Source organism: Salmo salar, chromosome 29, assembly GCF_965601325.2.
Source record: "Salmo salar chromosome 29, fSalSal1, whole genome shotgun sequence".
NCBI classification, from domain to species: Eukaryota; Metazoa; Chordata; class Actinopteri; order Salmoniformes; family Salmonidae; genus Salmo; species Salmo salar.
This window is the reverse complement of record NC_138319.1, coordinates 12,629,462-12,648,080: the sequence shown is the minus strand read 5'-3', so window position 1 is coordinate 12,648,080 and position 18,619 is coordinate 12,629,462. Positions and strand designations below refer to the sequence as shown.

The following is an 18,619-nucleotide window of genomic DNA, read 5'->3' as shown; positions in this document are numbered from 1 at the left end:
CTAATACTCATCAAGCCTGGGAATTGTCCTGGTCAACCGTAATGGCAAAGACGTAAAAACACACACAATCTGCCAACGCCGGGGCGGGTGCAAGATCCCGACGCTAGTGACTTCATCTTAGTGTCCGCGTTATTTTCTCTCAGGTGTGTCTGTTTGGTCATCTCGACTCCGACTAAGCTTTACTGCTTATGAATAATGCCAGCATGTTTTAATTAAACACCCTTGGACAGAGCAGAAGAACCTGTGTTATACCAACACTTGTGAAAAGTAGGCTATAGCTTAGTAGCTTGACTTTGATCCATAGCACATGAGATGTTGACATTTCTCTATGAGCTATAAACACCTCATTCATTCATTTGATCACCCTGTTGTAGGAAATGTACAATTTGTAGTATATTTCAGGATTAAAAAGGATTCTGAAGTTTGTAATTTCTACTTTGAAATTTCCGACTTGTCCATTTAATTATAATCCACATAATAATTCATATTTTCTGTTGCTGAAGGATAACTTTCTTGCTGTAGAAAACTGGCTCAAATTAAGATCCTGCATCTGTAGCACCATATTGCCTGTAGCCTACTGTACATGATGGAGGAACATATTGCCTGTTGCCTACTGTACATGTTAAGCTGTATGTGGCACTTCACTTTTTTGTATGGAAAACAGCTGTGAGGATTTTTAAAAATAATATTCACAATATATTGACACAATTACAATCTTTTTAGAATAAAAATCTTATTTCATCAATTACATTTGGAAATACGTATTTGAGTGAACATTAGCAAGCTAGCAGGAGATGAAACAGAAAGTGAATTCTCTCTTCCGTGTCTCCCCGGTTTTAGTTTGTGGCTATGAGGATTAGGATTTAGGATATTAGCTAGCTTGTACATGACACATTTAGCTAGCTATGTTATCGACATATGGCAGTACACAAACAAAATCTAGCTCGCTTATTTTGCCAGCTAGAAAGAAATAGCCGCAAATTAATTCAGTAACAGAGGAAGAGGATAGTGTAGCATGTGCTTAGCATGGAATATGCTAACAATGAAACTGACCAAAGGACTAGATTCGGGAAGAGCAGTAATGAGATTAGCATTAAAAGATCAGACCAGAGACCAGGATATACAATTTTAACATGGTACTAATGCCGGCTAGTTTATTTTAGAAAATGTTGTAGTTCTGAAAGTAAAAATGTAAATCACAATAATTGTATTTCACCATAAACAAATTAACACTATTGAAATACCCTGGGTAATCTGGCATTACTCATCTCATATGAAATATACTGTTTTCTATACTATTCTACGGTATCTCATTCACTTAATGTTTACATATCTTGCATTACTTATCTTATATGTATATACTGTATTCTATACTATTCTACTGTATCTTAGTCCGTTCCACTCTGACATCGCTTGTCCATATGTATAGAGGCTTAATTCATTCCTACTTAGATTTGGGAGTATTGGGTATATGTTGTGTAATTTGTCAGATATTCCTGCACTGTCAGAGCTAGAAGCGCAAGCATTTCGCTACACCCGCAATAATATCTGCTAATCACCTGTATGTGATCAGTAACATTTTATTTGATTTAGTTAAATAATCTATGGGTCTATTTCAATGCCTCAAGTAAAATCGGTTTCTATTTTAATACCTCAGATAAAATCAGGTGCACACTTCTATAGTATCAATTATCACCAGTAAAGTTAAATTCACATAACAAAATGACATTCAAATACACATTCAATATTTCAGTCCTATCCCATAACATGGGGTGATCGGTCCCAACAAACAAAGTAGAGCTGTGGAGAATAGAGTACTTACAGTGAGGGAAAAAAGTATTTGATCCCCTGCTGATTTTGTACGTTTGCCCACTGACAAAGAAATGATCAGTCTATAATTTTAATGGTAGGTTTATTTGAACAGTGAGAGACAGAATAACAACAAAAAAATCCAGAAAAACGCATGTAAAATTTTTTTATAAATTGATTTGCATTTTAATGAGGGAAATAAGTATTTTTTCTTGCCAATTGGCCTGGACCCTTTGTTGACACGCAGCCCCGCCGATCCATCACGACTGGTCTGCTGGTCTGTTGACGTAATTCAGACGATGTGCTCTCAACCGGCAACTGCGTTGTGGATGTCGGTGAAGACCCATTTGCTAGCCCCGGCCCGCTAGCTTACTGAACGCTGTGTCTCCCGCTCGCCTAGCGTAGTAACGACTACCAAACGGCTCCCTGTTTCATCTATTGCTGCTCATTGGACCCTATAATCACTCGGCTACACAGCTGATGCTTGCTGGACTGTTCATTAACACGGTACTTCATTTTGTTTATCTGTCGGCCCCATCCTCGAACTCAGGCCCTGTGTGTAGCTAACTGACCCTCTCTGCCCATTTATCTCCATTTACCCGTTGTTGTTGTCTTAGCTGTTTACCTGTTGTTGTCTTACCCGTTGTTGTCTTAGCTCTCCCAATCAACACCTGTGATTGCTTTATGCATCTCTCTAATGTCAATATGCCTTGTATACTGTTGTTTAGCTCCTAGTCCTGCTCAACATGCCTCAGATAGCGCCTTTGTCCCACCCCCCACACATACGGAGACCGCACCTAGCTTAACAGGCGCCTCCAGAGATGCAACCTCTCTCATTGTCACTCAATGCATCGGTTTACCTCCACTGTACTCGTTACCCTATCATACCCTTGTCTGTACATTATGCCCTGAATCTATCCTACCACGCCCAGAAATCTGCTCCTTTTATTCTCTGTTCCCAACGCACTAGACGATCAGTAATTATATCCTTTAGCCGTACTCTCATCCTACTCTTCCTCTGTTCCTCTGGTGATGTAGAGTTTAACCCAGGCCCTGTGTGTCCCCAGGTGCTCTCATTTGTCCTGGCTTAGGAAGGCCACCAAAAATTCTGAAATTTCCATCCCCAATTATAACATTTTTCATCAAGATAGAACTGCTAAAGGGGGCGGAGTTGGAATCTACTGTAGAGATAGCCTGCAGAGTTCTGTCATACTATCCAGGTCTATGCCCAAACAGTTCGAGCTTCTACTTTTAAAAATCCATCTCTCCAGAAATAAGTCCCTCACTGTTGCCACTTGTTATAGACCCCTTCAGCTCCCAGCTGTGCCCTGGACACCATATGTGAATTGATTGCCCCCATCTATCGTCAGAGTTCGTACTGTTAGGTGACCTAAATTGGGATATGCTTAACACCTCGGCCATCCTACAATCTAAGGTAGATGCCCTCAATCTCACACAAATTATCAAGGAACCTACCAGGTACAACCCCACATCCGTAAACATGGGCACCCTCATAGATATCATCCAGACCAACTTGCTCTCTAAATACACCTCTGCTGTTTTCAACCAGGATCTCAGCGATCGCTGCTTCATTGCCTGCGTCCGTTAAACGACCACCCCTCATCACTGTCAAACGCTTCCTAAAACACTTCTGCGAGCAGGCCTTTCTAATCGACCTGACCTGTGTATCCTGGAACAATATTGACCTCATCCCGTCAGTAGAGGACGCCTGGTTGTTCTTTAAAAGCAACTTTTCAGGGAAGTCAGGAACCAATATACACAGTCAGTTAGAAAAGCAAAGGCTAGCTTTTTCAAACAGAAATTTGCATCCTGCAGCACTAATTCCAAAAATGTTTGGGACACTGTAAAGTCCATGGAGAATAAGAGCACCTCCTCCCAGCTTCCCACTGCACTGAGGCTAGGAAACACTGTCACCACCAATAAGAGAATTTCACCTGGCTACCCCAACCCCGGCCAACAGCTCTGCACCCCCCGCAGCAACTTGCCTAAGCCCCCCCCCCCCCCCCGCTTCTCCTTCACCCAAATCCAGACTGCTGATCTTCTGATAGAGCTGCAAAATCTGGATCTCTACAAATCAGCTGGGCTAGACAATATGGACCCTCTCTTCCTAAACTGATCCGCTGCCATTGTTGCAACCCCTATTACTAGTCTGTTCAACCTCTCTTTCGTATTGTCTGAGATTCCTAAAGATTGGAAAGTGGCTGCGGTCATCCCTCTCTTCAAAGGGGGAGACACTCTAGACCCAAACTGTTACAGACCTATATCCATCCTGCCCTGCCTGTCTTCGAAAGCCAAGTGAACAAACAGATCACCGACCATTTCGAATCCCACCGTACCTTCTCCGTTATGCAATCCGGTTTCTGAGCTGGTCACGGGTGCACCTCAGCCACGCTCAAGGTCCTAAATGATATCATAAACTCCATCGATAAAAGACAGTACTGTTCAGCCGTCTTCATCGACCTGGCCAAGGCTTTCGACTCTGTCAATCACCATATTCTTATCAGCAGAATCAACAGCCTTGGTTTCTCAAATGACTGCCTCGCCTGGTTCACCAACTACTTCTCAGATAGACTTCAGTGTGTTAAATCGGAGGGACTGTTGTCCGGACCTCTGGCAGTCTCTATGGGGGTAACACAGGGTTCAATTCTCGGGCCGACTCTTTTCTCTGTATAAATCAATGATGTCGCTCTTTCTACGGGTGATTCTTTGATCCACCTCTACGCAGATGATACCATTATACATCTGGCCCTTCTTTGGACACTGTGTTAACAAACCTCTAAACGAGCTTCAATGCCATACAACACTCCTTCCGTGGCCTCCAACTGCTCTTAAATGCTAGTAAAACGAAATACATGCTCTTCAACCGATCACTGTCCACACCCGCCCGCCCGACTAGCATCACTACTCTGGACAGTTCTGACTTAGAATATGTGGACAGCTATAAATACCTAGGTGTCTGGCTAGACTGTAAACTCTCCTTCCAGACACATCTCCAATCCAAAATTAAATCTAGAATCGGCTTCCTATTTCGCAAAAAAAGCCTCCTTCACTCATGCTGCCAAACATACCCTCGTAAAACTGACTATCTTACTGATCCTTGACTTCGGTGACGTCATTTACAAAATAGCCTCCAACACTACTCAGCAAATTGGATGCAGTCTATCACAGTGCCACCCCATATACTACCCATCACTGCGACCTGTATTTCTAAAAACCTGTTTTTGCTTTGTCATTATGAGGTATTGTGTGTAGATTGATGAGGGGAAAAAAACGATTGAATCAATTTTAGCGTAAGGCTGTAACGTAACAAAATGTGGAAAAAGTCAAGGGTTATGAATAACTTTCCGAATGCACTCTATATTACAGTTTCGCCTAATAGGAATACACAACAGATTACAAACGAATTATTGTGTTTTTAGCCAAGAAAAGCCTCTTTGGATATGTAGCTCACGTCTTTTATATCTAACCACGCGTCATTTTGTTCAGTTACATTGGCTTCTTTATGCGCAATGTCTGTTATTATTCATCTCACCTCCAGTTCGGCTGCAAATTTGCAGCAGTTAAATATTTCCCCACAACGGTTATAAATACCGATACTGTGCTTTGTCACAAATAATGGGCTTAGAACCATCAATAATACCCCACGATTAAACGGAAACCTTGGATACAGGATGAAACATGACAGAAACAGCTTATTGTAAATCTTCCCGTCCCCTGAAACAAATTCGGGTTAATAAGTGATCATAGGTTTGACCTGTATTCACCTGGTCAGTCTATGTCATGGAAAGAGCAGGTGCTCTTAATGTGTTGTACACTCAGTGTATCTCCAAAGGGACACACATGCATGCACACATATATACACACACACACACACACACACACACACACACACACACCCCCCCCCCCCCCCCCCGACACACATATATACATACACTTACACACACAAACACACTTTTGTGTGTGTAGATGTCAGTGGATGCTTGTGTACTTTTGTGTGTGTTTAAAGGGATTTAGATGTCTTGTCTTTTTGGATGATTGTGAGTTAGTGGGTGGGTGGGCATGTGTGTGTGGAACACGCTGCTCCAAATTAATAATTTTGACCCGTTTCAGTGATTTTCTTAGTTCTTTTGTCTGGGGCTCTGGAGAGGATCTGAATGGGTGTCTTTCTGGCTGCTGGCTCCTCAGTCTGGATCTCTCTATGCCTGCGTCCCAAATGCAACCCTATTCCCTACATAATGCATTACTAAAAAGTAGTGCACTGTGTAGGGAATAGGGTGGCATTTGGGACGCAGAATGGATCTCTCTGTGTCAGTCACAACTCATGTTGCTGGAGTCGACCCAGGAGATGGTCGTCTTTATTACCAAAGGCTACATGGGGAAGGGAAATGTTATTTTTTACCACATTCATTCACAAGATACTAGGGCCAGGCCATAGACTTGATACCTCCTCCAAAACAGAACCTTTTATTTTATTTCAAACATATACAACTCAGTCACTATAGTGTATAGTAGTAGTTCTCAAACCTCTCCTGTAGGGGATCCTTGCTACTCCATGTATTTGATTCATTGCAGAGCTAGCACACCTGATACAACTTGTCAACTAATCATCGACCTTTGACTAGGTGAACCAGGTGAGCTAGATCAGGGCTACAACAAATTGTGAATAGTCTGGGGGTTCCAGAGCAGAGGTTTGAGAACCACTCGTCTATAAGTACAACAGAGGAACTAAGCATGACCTTCCTGTACATTTATGTAGCCTGACTAATATCAAAGTAGACAGCTTGCGTTGTACCATGCGGTCTGGATTGCCAGGATACCGTAGACCTGCTATCTGTTCTAAAACACAACCTGATGGTCCTACTGTATTTAAAACAGATACAACTCACAGACGGCACTATAGTCCACAGTATCCAAGTGCAACAGAGGAACTATGCATGAACTTCCTGTACATGTCTGTATATTCTGTTTTTCAAGTTTTCCAATGTTTGTGAGTTACTGTTCTTACTCACAGAAATGAGAAGAGAGGCCTTTTTTTTCAATATCCAGCCAGAACCCATCCGAAAATTGGACTATTTTATTTAATCGTGTTTCCGATACTTCTCATATAAAAGCCAGAATTTAATTTCAGTCCAATTAAGAGATAGAGTCTACGGCTCAATATTGATCTAAATAACTCTACGCTCCCATTGGTTCTCATCATTTCATGGTCCAATCAAAATCCTCTCTGCCATAACAACATAATGTACTTACTCTTATGGAGGATGAAGACTGATTTAAGGGTAGCTCTCTTTCGTGCACAGTGATTTCCCATGAGTGGAGCTTTATGAAAAACGTGCACAGGATAGATATCATGGCTGTAAGTGCCTGCATGAGTACAAGACATAACATAGAGCTCTGTCTGTAGTACGAAGTCTGCATCTCAAATGGCACCCTATTCCCTATATACAGTGCCTTCATAAAGTATTCACACCCCTTGACTTATTCCACATTTTGTTGTGTTACAGCTTGAATTTAAAATGGAATAAATTATGAATTTTGTCACTGACCTACACACAATACCCCCTAATCTCAAATAAAAAATTAAAAGCTGAAATGTCTTGGGTCAATAACTAATCAACACCTTTGTTATGGCAAGCCTAAATAAGTTCAGGACTAAACATTTGCTTAACAAGTCACATAATAAGTTGCAGGAACTCACTCTGTGTGCAATAATAGTGTTTAACATGATTTGTGAATGACTACCTTATCTCTGTACCCCACACATACAATTATCTGTAAGGTCCCTCAGTCGAGCAGTGAATTACAAGCACAGAATCAACCACAAAGACCAGGGAGGTTGCCTTCCAAAGAAGGGCACCTATTGGTAGAATGGTAAACATTAAAAAAGCAGACAATGAATATCCCTTTAAGCATGGTGAAGTTATGAATTAATAATTGACGTTTTATGTGTCCCCAACCTATTGTGTTTTTGGTTTGTTTATTTGAGTTGTTTGTAACTTATTTTTGTACTTATTTTGTTTCTAATGTTGCCGCTACCGTCTCTTATGACCGAAAATAACTTCTGGACATCAGGACTGCATTACTCACCACGGACTAGCAGAATATTTTTTTTCCTTTCACAACTCTGACGAGCCCGACGCGAAGGATATACTGCTTTCTCGAGAACAGACCCAGATCCCCGCGATTTGCGTGAAGAGGAGGCGGAGAAAAAGGGGCCAAAGGGCGGTCCGCCTTCTGAGAATTCATAGGCGATCGAATAAACCCCCCCTTTCCTCCATTCTGCTAGCAAACGTGCAATCTTTGGAGAATAAAATCAACGAGCTACGTGGAAGAATAAGCTACCAGCGGGACATTAAAAACTGTAACATCTTATACTTCACGGATTTGTGGCTGAACGACAACACTATCAACATACAGCTGGCTGGTTACACGCTATCCCGGCAGGATAGAACAGCGGCGTCTGGTAAGACAAGGGGCGGCGGACTATATATTTTTGTAAATAACCGCTGGTACACGATATCTAAGGAAGTCTCGAGCTATTGCTCGCCTGAGGTAGATTATCTCATGATAAGCTGTGGACCACACTATGTACCTAGAGAGTTTTCATGTGTATTTTACGTAGCTGTTTACATACCACCACAGTCAGAGTGAGCTGTATTCCACCATAAACAAACAAGAAAATGCTCACCCAGAGGCGGCGCTCCTAGTAGCCGGGGACTTTAATGCAGGGAAACTTAAATCCGTTTTCCAAATTTCTATCAGCATGTTAAATGTGCAACCAGAGGGAAAATAAACTCTGGACCACCTATATTCCACACACAGAGACGCATACAAAGCTCTCCCTCGCCCTCCATTTGGCAAATCTGACCATAATTCTATCCTCCTGATGCCTGCTTACAAGCCAAAATTAAAGCAGGAAGCACCAGTTACTCGATCAATAAAAAAGTGGTCAGATGAAGCAGATGCTAAGCTACAGGACTGTTTTGCTTGCACAGACTGGAATATGTCCTGGGATTCCTCCGATGGCATTGAGAAGTACACCACAGCAGTCATTGGCTTCATCAATAAGTGCATTGATGACGTCATCCCCACAGTGACCATACCCCAACCAGAAGCCATGGATTATAGACAGCATCCGCACTGAGCTAAAGGCTAGAGCTGCCGCTTTCAATGAGCGGGACTCTAACCCGGAAGCTTATAAGAAATCCTGCTATGCCCTCCGACGAACCATCAAACAGGCAAAGCATCAATACAGGACTAAGATCGAATCGTACTACACCGGCTCTGATGCTCGTTGGATGTGGCAGGGCTTGCAAACCATTACAGACTACAAAGGGAAGCACAGCCGAGAGCTGCCCAGTGACACGAGCCTACCAGACGAGCTAAACTAATTCTATGCTCGCTTCAAGGCAAATAACACTGTAACATGCATGAGAGCACCAGCTGTTCTGGAAGACTGTGTGATCACGCTCTCCGCCGCCGATGTGCCTAAATGACTACCGACCCATAGCACTCACGTCTGTAGCCATGAAGTGCTTTGAAAGGCTGGTCATGGCTCACATCAACACCATTATTCCAGAAACCCTAGACCCACTCAATTTGCATACCGCCCCATCAGATCCACAGATGATGCAATCTCTATTGCACTCCACACTGCCCTTTCCCACCTGGACAAAAGGAACACCTATGTGAGAATGCTATTCATTGACTACAGCTCAGCGTTCAACACCATAGTGCTCTCAAAGCTCTACAGAGTATTTTGTGTAGATCGTGAGAAAGAATTACAAATAAATCCATTTTAATCCAATTTTGTAACACAACAAAATTTGAAAAAGTCAAGGGGTGTGAATACTTTCTGAAGTCACTGTAGTGCACTACTTTTGACCAGGGCCTAAAGTAGTGCACTATATAGGGGATGCGATGCCATTTGTGACACTGTCTGAAAGGCCTCTACACTGTCCCTAGTCCACATTGTTTACTGCTACCAGTAATAGCATTGTCTTGTCATGTGATATGTGTATTCCTTCCTTTCTATGTTCTTTATCTGCTTTCATTCCCAGCCCCAGATAGCAGTGTTCCTCTGTCCCCAGTCCTTCTGTGCCCCCCCTCCTCCTTCACCTGTGCCAGTGGGGAGTGTATTGATGAGGGCAAGGTGTGTGACTTCACCCCACATTGTCCTGGCGGGGAGGATGAAGCCAGCTGCCGTAAGAACCCTGTTGCCAAAAATGCCAAGTAACAAACACACCAAACTCCAAATCCCATAAACAACCCTGGGCGTATCCCAGGTGCTGTGCTCAAGCTTCTGTCTTTTTGTAGTTTCAATTATCATCATTTTTTCTGCTACAGTTGTAGGCTATATCAGTAATGATCACGTTTGATCCTTCAGGTTTTTGGAAGTTTGATGTAAGAGTACTTCTTCATTGTCCAATGTAGTCGAAGCTATGAATTAGTCAAATCTAGTCCGGAGGCCAAAAAGGGGGTCAGTTCCATTCCTATTGCATTTCACCATTGGAAAGCATTTAAATCCATGCATTGACTGGAACGTAGATGGCATTGACCCTCCCTCTGCTAGATGCCATTGAATCCATTGTCTTGTTGATTTGATTTATTTTGCGGTAAATACGTTACTACAGTTTAAAAAGTACACAGAAATCCCAGAGAATAACACAAGCAAGCTTGAAATACACTTACTTACTTATGCTCTCTCTTCACCCAGGCTCCTTCTGTGACTTTGAGAGTGACTCTTGCGGATGGCATGAGTATGGCTTTGCCCAGGGCGATGGTTTCGACTGGGTCAGGGGCTCAGCAATGACTATACCACTGGACCACCAGGGCCAGATCCCTCCTCTGGACCACTCCACCAACAGCAGCCAGGGTAGGAGGGAGGTGTCGCTGTCAACACAACACCACACAACACTCCAAACAGCACAGTAACGCGTAGCTCTGGTCCATGGTGTTACGTGCTGTTTCCTAACAGCATCAGTGTCAGAAAACCGCACCTAACACCTTGAACCAGAGCTAGGTAACACTGTGGTCTGAAAATAGTTATCTCCCCCACCCCCCCACAGAGCGAGCTAATGGAATAAGCACAGAAGTGTGATTGCCTGATAAGAGGCTGTGTGGTGTCGGCTCGATGCTGTCGGTTTGAAAATAAGAGGCAGAATAAAATAATATTACTCACAGATTAAATCAATCACTTCTTCAGAAAATGCCCCGGCGGGTAATTTTGTAAGTACAGAGAGCCAGAGAGAACGGCGGCGTCTGGAGAGAGAGAAACGCTTTCTCAGCCATCTGAATAATAGAGGGGAAATCGACATCTCTTCCTCCTGGTATTAAAAACCACACACCTCTGCGCAATATTTCACCCACTCCCAAACTTTATGTGCTCTTCTTCCTCTGCATTTTCAAATATATATTTTTTTGTTATCAGGATAGTCAGGTTAATTGTTGTACGTTTATGGCTTCTTCCTCATGTTTTTTTTATATGGGATGTCTCCTTCCTCCCTCCCTCTCTCCCCCCTCCTTCCTTCTCTCCGTCCATTTCTCTCAGCTCTGCTATTTTCAGGTTTTTATGCTGTTGTAAAGTTCTCCTCTGCCTCTGGTTTTGTAATGCTTTCCCTTCTCATTGCAGGCCACTTCATGTTTGTCTTGAAGAACAGTAGCAGTATTTCCCAGAAGGCTTTTCTCCGGGGCCCCCAGTACCGCCAGTCAGCCTCTGGGTGCACCATGACCTTCTGGTGAGGATGATGACCCTGTTATCTTACAAACGCCATTAGAAGATTCCATTCCTCATGGTTCAGTAATGGGCCTGATGTTATTTCCACACTGGGGTGCCTCAGGGTATAGCTTTTGATTATCTCAGTACAGTAGCTCACTTTTTCTATGGGGCACCATGACATTGTGGTACATACAAATTATTTACCGCTGTCTCTCTCAACAGAATAGGCATGAATTGAGATAAAGCTGAATTTCTCCTCAGCTCATTCGTCTGTAGATATATCACATGCCTATCTAAAGCTCTGCTGTTTTAGACTGCCAATTTGAGTTATAGATGTTCAAGTGCAGTATTTCACTAGCTCTGCCTCGCTCTCTCTTTCCCTCTCTTTTTGCTCTATGAGCATATCCCATTTCGTAGCCTCAGTCAGTAGTGAGACGTGCATCTGAATCGGTCACATTATGACACTTTTATGGCTGTTTAACATCCCTGTCAGAAGACAGATTGTATATTTCCTTTGGATGATTGGAATGCTACATTTGTCAGAAAATTGCAGTTCAAGGGTTTATCAATTTCATTTTCTCCAGAGCAAGCAGAAATGTTCACGTTTAATGTCCGGCATGTTACATTATCATTCCTGGACAAATCATTACCTCATCTCAAGAAATGAAGTACACTTCAACAGAAAACGGTGATGGGTTGCAAACCAGCCTAATCAAATGGCTGTTATGTATTAGTAGTATGTAAAGATGGCGTCCTAAATGGCAACCTATTCCCTACATATTGCACTACTTTTGACCAGAGCAAAGTAGTGCACTGTAGAGGGAATAGTTTGCCATTTGGGACGCAAACAATTATCCCGCTCTACCCCCACACACCCAGGCATTATAACTCAGGCATCTCGGTGGGGGCTGCAGAAATGTACCTGCGTATCGCTGGCATGGACAACACCACCGTGCTGTGGCAAACCCTCTATAACCAAGGGAACCACTGGAACCGGGTCACCGTGCAGCTGGGCCGAATCACTCAGCCCTTCCAGTTCTTATTGGCTAAGCTCAGCCTGGGCGTGTTTGATGGAGTCTCCGCCCTGGACGACATCAGCTTCCAGAACTGCTTGTTGCCCCCGGCGGTGGAGGCGGGGCAGTGCCCCAGCCACACCCACTTCCACTGCTTGAGGAGCCGGGCATGTGTGGAGCACCTGCAGCTTTGTGACCTGGTGGACGACTGTGGGGATGGCTCGGACGAGGAGGACTGCTGTGAGTCATACTCACACAGACCAACACATAGGCAACCATACAATCAAAATAGAATGTACAGTATATGTGTGAGATACTAGACTATACAACAAAATAGGAACATTTTGGCTAAGCACTTGGCTCTTATAGCACCATATTTTGTGGGACGATAACAGGAAAACTCTATCTCTGTCAATATTGTCTTCCTCTCCATCTCTTCCTCTCTCAGCCGCAGAGCTGATTTGTGACTTTGAACAGGGACTGTGTAGCTGGACCCAGGAGCAGAGCCACAAGGGAGGTGACATCTTTGACTGGACGCACATCCAGGGCCCAACGCCCACCCTCCAAACTGGCCCCTGGAAGGACCATACCCTGGGCAACGTTAATGGTCACTACCTGTACATCGAGTCCTCTGCCCCCCAGGAGTTTAAGGACACGGCTGTGCTGGTCAGCCCAGTGTTCCAGCCTACCCTCCACCGTGGTAACGGAATGCCCAGCATCGCCACAAGCCCCCGCTACCCCTGTGTGTTCCGCTTCCACTACCACATGTTTGGGTCTCATGTGTTCCGCCTGGCCGTGTACATGAGGACCACCAAGCCCGGCCACGGTCACATGCTGTGGGTGCGCTACGGCGACCAGGGCAACCTGTGGCACAGGAAAACTCTCTACCTCAACAGCGCCAAGCCCTTCCAGGTAACTAGGGTGGCAAAATTCTGGTAAACCTTCCCAAAATTCCCAGGTTTTCTAGAAATCCCAGATTGGACATTTCCTGGAATCAGGAGGGAATAAGCAGGAAATTGGGGAATCCTCCAATCAGGATTTCTGGAAAAACAGGGAATTTGGGGAAAGTTCCCTCTTGTTCAACCCTATAGGTAACTCATTCAAAACTCTTCAAATTAGTGCCAGAGAGAATCTTTATATGTGATGGTTTATTGATGTTGTCGTCTGGGGAATTTGCCTTTGTGAGGGATGGTTGGTTCAGTGGTGTTTCTGCTATCAAACCACACTTGTACCTCCTAAAGAGGTGCCCGTCACTGCTCTGAGACTCAACAGAAAACAGTCCACATTGACATCAGTAGGTCAACTGTTCACTTCCAATCGGACAACACAAATTGCATGCTGTAGTTAAACAGTCCTCACTTGAGTTCCTTGTGGTTCAAAAGCCTTGTTCCCATTGGCATTTTTTTGTTGCATATCTGATTGGAAGCTGTTCTTTTTCCTGCAGTCTGAATAGCCAAAAAAGCACATTGAATCCGATATTTCAATCGCCATTTCAAACCACCTTTGTAGGTTGTTTGAAATCAGATACAAATCTGATTCTTGGCCATGCGACTTGATCTGATTTATTTGTCCTCAAGTGGTTTTTAGCCTGTTATTTGTTGCTTGCTAGCTACTCTGACATTTTTGACAAGAACAAGTTAACTGACTTGTTAATTGTTTACAAACAAATGAGTGAATGTGCTAGAAAGCTTAACAGCTACCTAGCTAGCTAGTTGACTGCTGTGGATAGCCAAAAAAGGACTTGTTTTGAAAGTTGCATATTTTTATCCTTTGAGGTTTTTAAAGTGTTCTTAAATAAAATGTTTTAAAGTTTTATTAACAAACAAAACACATTCCACATTCACAGATGTGGCAGACATAAATAATATAATCAAATATAATATAAAACAAAACAAACATATATGGAGCAGCACTATCTGTGATCATAGCTATTTCCAGCTTTAGCTGAGACAACGAGCGAGGAATTTGTTTTGCAGCACCTTACACAACATGTACTGTATATACACACATTTCCCTAATCACCCCATTCGCTCTGTCCAATTTTGAAATATAGTTGTGTAGTGGAGACCAATCTATCAAACCTGAGCTGTCTCTTGCAGAGGTTATGAGCTTTTCAAGAGGAAGAAAATCAACAATCTGGTCAATCCACATTATAAATATTATAATTCCTTCTTAAAGGCTTCTTCCTTGCTGAGCGGCCTTTCAGGTTATGTCGATATAGGACTCGTTTTACTGTGGATATAGATACTTTTGTACCTGTTTCCTCCAGCATCTCCACAAGGTCCCTTGCTGCTGTTCTGGAATTGATTTGCACTTTTCGCACCAAAGTACGTTCATCTCTAGGAGACAGAACACGTCTCCTTCCTGAGCGGTATGACGGCTGCGTGGTCCCATGGTGTTTATACTTGCGTACTATTTTTTTGTACAGATGAACGTGGTACCTTCAGTCGAAATTGCTCCCAAGGATGAACCAGACTTGTGGAGGTCTACAATTTTTTTTCTGATTTCTTTAGATTTTCCCATGATGTCAAGCAAAGAGGCACTGAGTTTGAAGGTAGGCCTTGAAATACATCCACAGGTACACCTCCAATTGACTCAAATTATGTCAATTAGCCTATCAGAAGCTTCTAAAGCCATGACCTAATTTTCTGGAATTTTCCAAGCTGGTTAAAGGCACAGTCAACTTAGTGCATGTAAACTTCTGATCCACTGGAGTTGTGATACAGTGAATTATAAGTAAAATAATCTGTCTGTAAACAATTGTTGGAAGAATTTCTTGTGTCATGCACAAAGTAGATGTCCTAATCGACTTGCCAAAACTCTAGTTTATTAACAAGAAATTTGTGGAGTGATTGAAAAACAAGTTTTAATGACTCCAACCTAAGTGTATGTAAACTGGATATCATAAGGTGAATGCACCAATTTGTAAGTCGCTCTGGATAAGAGCGTCTGCTAAATGACGTAAATGTAAATATAATAAATGTAGGAGAAGAATTAGAAGCCCACAGTAGGTAGTGATAGTATGTGATAGTCCTAAACACATTTTCTCTGTCTGGATCAAGAACAAAGTCCTGTTGGGCATCAAGAAGATAGAGACATGGGGTCATATCAAACTGTACATCTAGTTTGTTCTGTGCAGCAGTATGTATGGTTTGCCAAAATCTGATAATCTCTCTACAACTCCAAAATACATGCATGTACAGTAAGTTCCACTTTCAGAGGTACATCTTTTACAATCAGGAGAAATGTCTGTATTCATTCTATAGAGTAATTTGTAAATATATATATATATATGTTTTTATATTAGAAGAGGAGCAGTATACCCTGTCGCAAACATCCACCCCTTAACTCTTCACTGATAGTCAGGCAAAGGTCCTTTTCCCAGATTATTTTCAAAGGGGAAAAGGAGGAGCCCACATTCTCAGAAAGGAATCTATTGATATAGGAGATTTTGCCTTTGGTGGATTGTGCTGTAGCAAGAAGGGTCTCTACTTCAGCTGAGCTCCAAAGCTCCCCTTGGAAGTGAATGAGGAAATGACGTGTCTAATATGAAGATATATTTTTTAAATTGAATCTTCTCACATTGAATTCACTGCAGAGCTCTTGAAAGGATTTCAGTATAGTTGTGTTCTTATGAAACAGGTCTGAAACAGGTCTGAAACGGTCCTAATCCTGAGTATGCCGAAGATGAAAGTTGGCATCACTCAGGGCTTTGGGCAAGTTTGGGTTGCATGTTATAGGTGAGTGAGAGCATATCTGTGAGGAAATGCCGAGGTATTTCCATGCTAGTAGGACGTTGTAAATCACAAAGGTTTTGGGTATGTTGCCCACTTCACAAAAGTTATTCCTCAATATAATTGAGTTTAGGGGCAATGGACCACAGGATTGGGCCTCTATCTGAATCCACATTGAGTCTTGTCTGTTTGTGATCCATGTTAACATGTTGTGGATTTGTAGTACAATTGAAGGCAGGGAAGTGCAAAACCACTCTTAGATTCAGGTTTCGATAGAATGGAGAACTTGATCCTAGGTTTTTTATTGCCCCATATAAATTTGTTGATGCTTTGGTTGGTTGTTTAGAAAAAAGAAACTGGGAGATAACGTGGAAGCATCTGAAATAAATAGTTCAATCTGGGGAGGATGTTCATATGGATAACATTGATTCTTCCGACTAAGCTAATTGGGAGGGAAATCCAGCTTTGGAGATCATTCTTGATTCGATCCAGGAGTGGGAGACCATTTTCCTTGAAAAGGCAATTCAGATCTGGTGTTACAACAATTCCAAGGTATTGAAACCCCTGTGTCTTCCATTGGAACGGGAAGAGTGTCTTCATAGAGCTGGTGAGTTGAAGATTGAGAGGGAAAACAATGGATTTGTTCAAATATATCTTATTTCCTGACAACTTGCCATACTGAGCAATTGTGTCTAAAATGGGAGGGTGGGATTTCTCAGGGTTGGATATGTAGAGCTAGACATGATCCGCGTAGAGGGAAATCTTGTTCTGAAGGCCACCTGCAGAAATCCCCATAATACTTGGATCGCTCCTCATCAACTTCGCACCAACAAGTAGAGCGGGGGGGTGGAACAGCGAGCATTCTTCTTTTGTTCCACATCTCGAAGGGAATCTGTGAGAGTTCAGACCGTTAGTAGACACCATGGCATTTGAATGAGAATATAGGGACTTAATCCATTTACTAAAGTTTGGTGTCCATATTGAACTTTTCTAAGACGGAGAACAGAAAGCTCCACTCCATCCTGTCGAACGCTTTCTCAGCATCCAGTGAAGCCAGCAGGACAGAGGTCTTTTGTGCGTTTACCTGATCTATAATATCAAAAAGACGGTTTGGTCCGCTTTTATTATTTTGGGAAGAAGAGTGTTTCGTCTTTTGGCAAGCAATTTGGTAGTTATTTTGTAGTCAAAAACCAACAAGCTTATGGGCTAGAAGGACGAGCAGGAGAGAGGGTCCTTGTCTTTTTTTGAGCAACACTGTAATGCGAGCTGTGTACAGAGTCTGGGACAGCTCAGTTTTTACAAAAACCATCCAGCATTGGCATGAAAATAGGGCTAAGCTGGGACCAAAAAGCTTTGTAGAACTCTCTGGGAAATCTGTCTGGGCCTGGGAACTTGTTAGGTGGCATGGAGATAATTGCCTCTAGGACCTCCTCGGGAGTGAAGGGGGAGTTGAGATCTTCTTGGTCGGTCTCCGATAGTTTTGGTAGCGAGATTCCTCTATGAAGGAAGGGAGTTCTGCTTCTGTATGTTTTCTCTCAGAAGTATATCATTTGCAGTAAAAATCATGAAAAGTAAAATGTATCTTATCTGGATCATAAGTGACCTCGTCATCTTCTGTTCGGATTGCCATGAATGAATGCTTGGACTGCTCTTTTTTTAAATTGGTATGCAAGCAATCTGCTAGGCTTATTGCTATACTCATGGTATTTCTGTTTAGTAACGAAAACATATTTTTTATCTCTCGAGTATAATCCAAGTTTAGTTTGGCTTTGGCTGCTTTAAGTTGACTCCAGGAGGAGCTGTCTGTTGATTTGTTTATATATATATTTTTTTTCAGCATTTCAAAATCTAACCTCCATTGCTTTTTTTCTTAGGGGAAGCATATGCAATTAGATTGGTTGCCCATACAGTGACCCAGTTATTATAGGAAATCTTCCCTCTGGATCAGATATTTTTTTGTCATTGTACAGTTATCGAACTGTAGTTCAAGTCATCTCTGGGTATAGGTAGATAATAGTTACAGCTGCCATCACATGAAATTAAAAAAAGAACAATCTCTGAACACCCCAGCCGAATTCCCAAACAACTCGACATACTGTTTCCTGTTGGATCTGTTATCCCCGAGCTTAGTCACAATTCTGTGTATTTGAAAAATGCGAACAATGCCTCATCCTCTCCGTCCCGCACTAACTGAGTGACAATGTAGCATCCGTCCAGACCACAGTTAAAAAGAGAGGGAGAAATAAAGTAAATAAAAGCAATAGCCCAGCCTACAAATAAATCCTCCAAAGGTCATAGGCTTAATCCCGAGTGGCGCAGCGGTC

The 18,619-nt window shown here is 42.7% G+C and overlaps 1 protein-coding gene across 3 annotated transcripts in view; it reads left to right on the top strand.

The window, feature by feature from the left end:
* Nucleotides 1-18,619, top strand: part of malrd1 (MAM and LDL receptor class A domain containing 1) — a 114,106-nt gene that overhangs the window by 16,312 nt on the left and 79,175 nt on the right. For all 3 annotated transcript variants that reach the window (XM_014180735.3, XM_045710658.2, XM_045710659.2), the window contains exons 6-10: nucleotides 9,891-10,034; nucleotides 10,547-10,705; nucleotides 11,462-11,567; nucleotides 12,428-12,801; nucleotides 13,010-13,473. In XM_014180735.3, coding sequence (XP_014036210.2) covers nucleotides 9,891-10,034; nucleotides 10,547-10,705; nucleotides 11,462-11,567; nucleotides 12,428-12,801; nucleotides 13,010-13,473 — 1,247 coding nt within the window. The remainder of the gene's footprint in view (nucleotides 1-9,890; nucleotides 10,035-10,546; nucleotides 10,706-11,461; nucleotides 11,568-12,427; nucleotides 12,802-13,009; nucleotides 13,474-18,619) is intronic.